Source organism: Alternaria postmessia (assembly GCF_024291825.1).
Source record: "Alternaria postmessia strain BMP 2775 chromosome Unknown scaffold_80, whole genome shotgun sequence".
NCBI classification, from domain to species: Eukaryota; Fungi; Ascomycota; class Dothideomycetes; order Pleosporales; family Pleosporaceae; genus Alternaria; species Alternaria postmessia.
In genome coordinates this window covers 114,217-121,160 of record NW_026260153.1, presented here as the reverse complement: position 1 = coordinate 121,160, position 6,944 = coordinate 114,217, and the positions used below count along the sequence as shown (strand labels likewise).

The 6,944-nt window shown below is 48.6% G+C and overlaps 3 protein-coding genes across 3 annotated transcripts; 1 reads left to right on the top strand and 2 right to left on the bottom strand.

Annotated features, from left to right (window-relative positions):
- Nucleotides 1-1,839: 1,839 nt before the first annotated feature.
- Nucleotides 1,840-2,699, bottom strand: J4E82_009031 (uncharacterized protein; the record flags this gene model as incomplete). The annotated part of the gene is made up of 2 exons (XM_051735260.1): nucleotides 1,840-2,026; nucleotides 2,168-2,699. Coding segments are annotated over 2 exons (719 nt in total), but the record flags the coding sequence as incomplete, so codon positions are not given.
- A 1,188-nt stretch (nucleotides 2,700-3,887) lies between these two features.
- J4E82_009030 (uncharacterized protein) lies at nucleotides 3,888-4,620 on the top strand (the record flags this gene model as incomplete). Its single annotated transcript, XM_051735259.1, has 2 exons — nucleotides 3,888-4,027; nucleotides 4,083-4,620. The coding sequence occupies 2 exons, from the start codon at nucleotides 3,888-3,890 to the stop codon at nucleotides 4,618-4,620; spliced, it is 678 nt and encodes a 225-aa protein (XP_051585013.1).
- Nucleotides 4,621-5,243: 623 nt separating this feature from the next.
- Nucleotides 5,244-5,810, bottom strand: J4E82_009029 (uncharacterized protein; the record flags this gene model as incomplete). Its single annotated transcript, XM_051735258.1, has 1 exon — nucleotides 5,244-5,810. One exon carries the CDS (start codon nucleotides 5,808-5,810, stop codon nucleotides 5,244-5,246), a length of 567 nt encoding a protein of 188 aa, XP_051585012.1.
- Between the last annotated feature and the right edge of the window lie 1,134 nt (nucleotides 5,811-6,944).

Below are 6,944 nucleotides of genomic sequence, written 5' to 3'. Positions count from 1 at the left end.
ACTTTGAACTATAGCAATCAGATGGCAATCAATCAGTCAGTGCAATACCAAGATAGCGGTCTTGGCAGTCAGTTCAGTCTCAGTTCGCGATTCTAAAAAATGTCTTGGCAGTCAATCAGGTCAGTTCGCTACCTCCAGACTGACAGTTTGAACCGCAAAGATGAACTGACAACTGACTGATTGACTGATAGCAACTCTGGCTGTGGGTTACTACGACATAGCGCCTGGTCGAGACAAATCGATGAGACTGGAGGCTGAGAACGTTGTACAACTACTCTTCACTCCTTGCGACACAGAGGATCTGGTGCGCTGGGGATTAGTGCACTGGGTTTATGACGCGGGTAGTATTGATGAGGCGAGGACATTGGATGATGCGGCCAAGAAGGCACTTGAGGAGGCGGATACAGAATGTTCTCGAAGCAAGGGGACGGAGGAGGTGGGAATCGAGGATCAGGGCGAAGAGCCGGATGCGGAGTTGATGGAGTATGTTGGAGCGAGAGATGGGAAGTGGTTGAATTTTGGTACGGTGGAAGATTACGATGAGTGGGCTGAGGGGTTTAGGGTTGTGAGGAGGATCTGGGAGAGGATGCTTAAGGGTGTGGTGACCAGTGTGCAAGAGGGTGAAGTGGAGGCTCAGTAAGATGGGATCGAGGTTTTGGCTCGGTGAGAAGATTGGTTGAATTCGTATTGCGATCGTTGAAGATATAGAGTTCACTGTCAGCCATCAATCGCCCCAAGGTAATCCAGCAAGTCAAGATCATCAAATTGCGATCCTAGCGCAATCAGCTTGTGACTGGCGTTCTTCGGCATGTCAGGGTCATCCACAATCTCCCCATGAATCCCCAATTCATAGCGACTCCTGCCAATAAAGGTCTCTCTAGATATTGAGATCCAAACCTGGAGACGGGTTTGATCTCTATGTCTAAGTGTAATAGGTTTCGACCTATGCAACTCTCTAAGAGGAGTAGTCATGCAATCGTCTAATGACTCGAGCTCAAGGTCGACCATAGGCATGTAAGACATAAGCTCACTGACTGCCGCGGCTCCGCTCCGTATCATTTCCTCGCCATCCGGTAGCAAAGACACTTGAATGCCAGCATGTAGAGAAGACCAGTGTCGAATCCAATTGACAGAGAAGTTTTCACCAAATCCAGTAGAAAACTCTACCCATCCCGGGGCTACAGTATCTGGCAATTGTCCGTTAACCATATGCGACGGTGACAATATAGAGCAGTGATCGAGGCAGACTGAAGATATGTTGACTCGTATAGGCACTGCCACAGGGCGTTGGTTGTGATTATCCGGCTTCTCACCAATGATTGTAATGCGAGAGCGTTCGATGTCATGGGCGTCGTAGCGTATGCTAATTTTCGAACCAAACACTACATTGATCAGTCAACTAACTGGAGAGTTTTGTCACTCAGGTCAAGCGTACGCGGTTCGGGTTCCAGTGTACGAGCTTCCATTGGAACCGCTTCGCCGGGATGACTTGGTCGCAGTCGAAACAGTTTGACATCTCCAGGACTTCGACGAAAAATCAGTTTTCCTTTATGTACGGGTGATAATAATATAGCAGGCCTCATAGAAGGGTCTCCATCTAACGAGCAATCCAAGATGCCAAGATACTTATCTCGATTTTCGACCCCTTGTACTGGACTTATAAGCATCTCGATAGATAATGTGGTTCCAGTCAGAATTGCATGCGTGCCACGAGCTGGCATATGCATGTTGTGGACCTCGTCGAGGAATGACCTTGGATTTGGTGCAAGTAACGGTGAATCGCCAAGAAAGACTGATGATTCCAGATTCGATCGAAAAGCCAAGATCGATTGATCTGACGATATTGCAAGGATAGCCTGCTGTAGTCGATAGAAAGCTTTACTACCTTCGCCATACAACAAAGGCATGTTCACGTCGAACAGCCCCATGAGGCAGTAAGCTATATCTTCCTCACGTGTGGTAGTTCGTTTCGAAGCCCACTTCATCTTTTGCGCTACGCTGAACTTCTCAAGCATTGATTCCACATCTGCCTCTCCAGTGCTTGGACAACATTGACAATCATATTCTGTCGTCCTGAAGAGTGGAATCTCATCCTCTTTTGCTGTTTTTTTCACCACCAAAAGTCCACTTGGCATTAGATCCGAGGGCGGATGTAATTGGGGTATACGAGGCCGATGTCTCCGTAACAGTACAGCTGTGTGGATTCCAGTAGCTGGTGAAAGAAGGTGTGTCGCAAGAGAAATGCGGCTGCCTAGAAAACTCCAGTTCATGTCATAAAAATGCACACGATCAGGGGCAATCATCTCCTGGAGTGTCCAGCCTCGAGTGAGCCATCGACATTGGGAAAAAGACTCGTCGTCTCCAGTTACGCTGTCAGAGATGTAGGCGTAGCAGATAGTGGCGTCTCTGTACCATCTGAACATAGAGTTGATGGCCTCTGAGAGCTCGGCACTACTGTCTTTGTTGATATTGCAAGTATCAATCCATACAAAATCGCATCCGTCTTGCAAGGCTTGCGCACATGCTTTCTTGATCTTGAAGTAACCTTTCTTTGCACTCCAGTCAGACTTTGGTGTATCCCGCATATCCTCGTACAGCACCTCATCGTTTTCCCACGTATGCGATAGTATTGCGTACTTCGGTTTTCTCGGACCAAGAACGACGTGAAACTCGTATGTACTGGCGTTCAGCAATCTCATCGAGACTGTGATCTAGCTGTGCTGTGTCTAGGCTTCACCAAGGCAGAAGGTGGGGCTCTTAATTCGTCCGGTGCTGCGGGAGGCGACCCTGCAAAGGTAAGTGTTAATGTGAAAGTGTTTGTGAAGTCTGAACAGAATCCAGGACACTATCACGAGTTAAATTTGAGGAAATTGGTTCGTGCACAAAAACTGAGTGGCAGTTCAAATGCATGCCTAAGTGTCATGGTGAGAACGCCCGCCTGCTTCAGCTGCGCCCCTCACGCGCAACACAGCCTTGAGTGATCGCATGCAGACGACTTGCAAGGTTAGCGCCATGCACAATCAATCCCAGCCTGCCGCGAGTAGCATGCATGCACTCTATCATTTGCACTTAGGTGTGGCTGAGCGCAGATCATCGTTCTCAGTGTCGGATAACAACTGGATTGTAAGGCCGCACGGTGGGAAAAGGCTGGTGCACTCTGAGGGTATCGCAGCGCCCTGAGTGAAAGACCTGAGAGCGATGTCGCACTCTAATTGTAGCTGTTGAAGTTTATATGGAGGCACAAAAAAGGGTACGTTACGGAGGCTCAGAAGCTTTAGCGCTTGCCACTCCAGGACTCCTCCTTAATCTGACCGCTAGAGCCAGCAGCGCATGACGCTAGTACCCTTTCGTCCTCTTAGCATGTCATGTCCACGCGAAGCTGACACGGAGGCCAACCTCTGTACTCCTGCTCTTACACGACATATCGCGACGGCGACGATTTTAATGCCGAAAGAATCTTGTAAACTACAGTTCTCGACACGTATCGGATCGCCACACTGTGCATCAGTGTCGCGTACCCGAGTCGCTCTCACTTAATAAACAATAGTTAAATCGTGTTTCGTGGGTGCTGCCCGCTGTTTTCCCGCAGTAGCAGGACTCTAATCACGTATTGAGTGTTAGAGACAGCAATTCTGCGACTACGTCGATTATCGCCACGTCAGTGGACTCATTTCACGGACATACTGTGGCTCGCGATCTCCTCACTCCACACTGTCTATTACCTTCACTTAGATCAACGTGCTGACGCAATGACCTCGCTCATCTCCGTTACTTAGTCCTAGCATCTGGCTTGTGAACGTAGTTCCTGCCCTTCTCCATACACCAGAGAGTACACAACTGCATCAACCTCAGCCACCGTGGGCTAGAACGTGACACAACTTTCAAGCATGCAGCTTTTCTTTCTTCTTTTTACTCTTGTTGAGCTCGTCTATACGTCTCCTGTAGCATACCCTCTCAGTAACAACACTTTGGCACGCCGAGGGGTCATCAACGCTACAGAGGAGCTTGACACAGGTGGCCATGCCGGGTGAGTCACTGTTTACATGAACAAATCATGCACTTGCGCCTACTCACTCCTACAGATTTCTCATCAATTCACAAATGCGGTGGCCTCGTCTCCCAAACTACCAGGTTCTAATCCCATGGTGCTTCAAAGATTTTGCCTCCGAGCAAGCTATTGGCGCACATATCATCGATCGCGCATGGGAAACCTGGACCCGCACACTCGGTGTAGCTTCGCTTCAAAACGGCCACAACTTATATTTCAGCCGCTGGTTGTCAGCAAGCGGAGATAGCTACCCTTACTGCTATGACGCGAACGGCCAATGGAACCATCAGATACCTCCGCAAACTGTCTGTATATCTTTCAACTACCACTACCTACCAGGTGTTCAGGCACGACCTACAGTTGGTTACAAAGCGACCGATAACACACCGGGTCGACACTGGATGGTCTTTTCGCATGACGCGATGATCCGAAATCCCGAACATGTTGCTGCACATGAACTAGGTCATGTCTTTGGCCTTTTGCATGAACATCAGCGCGCCGACCGAGATTTCTACATCAATTACAACTGTAGGAATGTTATCGGATTCGATGGCGCACTAGCAAAGGCTTGAGCTGATGGCTACACTGAGGATCAGCTGTGCACTCAGCTAGGGGTCGCCCAGATGTACGGATGGGCTGGCGCAGAGTTCGTCAGGTTTGCACCTTCAGCCACGGATATCGTTTCACCATATGATTTCCACTCTATCATGCACTACGATTGTCGGCATGGAGCTAATTCTGCAATATGGGGACCAGATCTCACGAATCCTTTATTGTTTCCGATGTATGCGTTCAATGTGGCGGGGGATGAAGCTCACTTTTTGCCTCTCAAAGGTGGTAGGCATTATCCGCACTTCGATATCTCTGCTGGCGACGCGGCTACCATTCGGGCTATGTATCCATTCTACCCTAACGCCTGAAGGGATAAGGCTTCAACATTATTCACTAGATCCATCGTGACTGATGTGGCAGATGTGGATGGCACTGTCGCTTGATGGAAGCGACATGTACGGTCTGAGCTATGACTTCCTCGAATGCTCCTTTTCGAGACCTTCAGTGAAATTCGATCGTGCGATGCCTTCCCGTCTTGCGATATAAGCAACTTGGTCTAGATACGAATGGGCCTCATACAACAATGAAATGTCAAGATTTGCTTTATACGTGAGCCTGATTGTATCCCAATCCAGTGACCACCTCATACAAGCTCCCAGTCCTCAATCGTATTCTCAGCCACCCCTTGACTCGGTGCCGTTTCCTCGGTCGTGTCCTCAACTATCCTTCTAGGATTCGCGAATTCCTCCGTCCAATTCCTAGCAGTTTGATCGAAAACCTCCCTCCTGTACATATACTCGTTTGCAATCTCCCATTCAGCTGGATCATCCGTATCCGGGCTATCCAGAAACGCTCGTATGCTCAACAAGACCGTCGAAGTGTTCAATACAGGGCTCCATTCCATGGTCAATATGTTCAGACAAATCCATCCGTTTTCGCTATCGATGTTTGGATGATAGACCTTGGTCACGAACTTGACTATTGGCGGGGCGCGTGGGTAGACCTCTGGGAAGTCCATGGTAAGGTGGAAAGTACCGGATTCGTATGGAGTGTCAGGAGGTCCTCTGATTGTTGCTTTCCATGAGAATAGATTCGATGGATCAGTGGGTGCGGCGGAAAGGCCTTCTATAGGATCGTTCGTGAGGTTTTGCAGTTCTTTTTGCAGACGCCTTCTGGTGTGAGCCAGGTCTCGTGATGAAACCACAGACATGTTGAGTACTGATTTTGAAAAAGCTATCCCAGAATCTAGATGTGTGTGGAAGCTTGATGCGTGAATGTTGTGATGGCGCTGCCATGGTTGCTGATTTAGGCAGCAGCCAAGTACTTAGCCTAGGTTTCTTCAGGCGCTATGTCCAGAAAAGCGGACGGCTCTAGCATGTACCCTCCAGCGACTGAGAAATGATATATTTTGCTTCTCATAGTTGTTGAAGACTCCGTCTTCCGGTAAAGCGACTGTTGTATCGGCTACCCGGCTCTTAGTTCACTGACGTCATCCAACAACCCCCTCTATCTGGCTGTTACCACATATCTTTGTGAACACAAAGAAGGCAAAATCCGTTACTGATGCCACTATGTTCGGGTGATAGCCCAGGGATCGAAAAAGAGATTCTTATGAGTAGGAGACATGGACAGTAGAAGCGCGTGTTTTGCACACTGCCAAAGTCTACCTAGGTACTCGCAGAAACAGGGCCGTCCGGCCTTTTTTGGTGTGTTTCCAGAAACCATCGACTTTTTCCTCGTATTTTTTATAATGTCCTACAAGATAGTATGTTGTTTGGATGGAGACAAAAAGGTAATAGAAGGGACTTTATATTTTCGTGGGCCGGTGCAGAAGAGCGACATCATGGTGTGATCACGAATGCAGTTTGTTTTTTCTGGAGTCCGCACAAAAGCGTCTACCCACAGTCCTATGAGACGACACTCTGGTGCCGAGAGCAGCAAACATGGTTTTTCCTCGACATCATTTTTAGTTGTATAGTCTCGAATGGTGTAAAAGATGGTAGACTCTCAGCTGCAAGAAAGGGGACTTATATAGCGACTCTAGCGGTGCAAACAGCAGCATAGTCGCTTGTCTCGACCGTTTGGTCACCGAGAAGAGAGCTCTCTAACAGGCATCGTAAAGTAGCTGCGGGTCTTGTATACCAGGCGACATGCCATTTCTGGCGATCTGTTTTGGTGTCTCCCATGTTTTGTACTTTCTCGGCATTCGGGAGATTGTTCTGGAAATTCAGGGAATAAATTTGGAAGGGACAGCTGCCCATGGTCGTGCTCGCCATCTCTTTTCTTGTGCATGGGGCGAAACAACACAACGACAGGGACATGGCTACGAGCTAGATCAATTTCG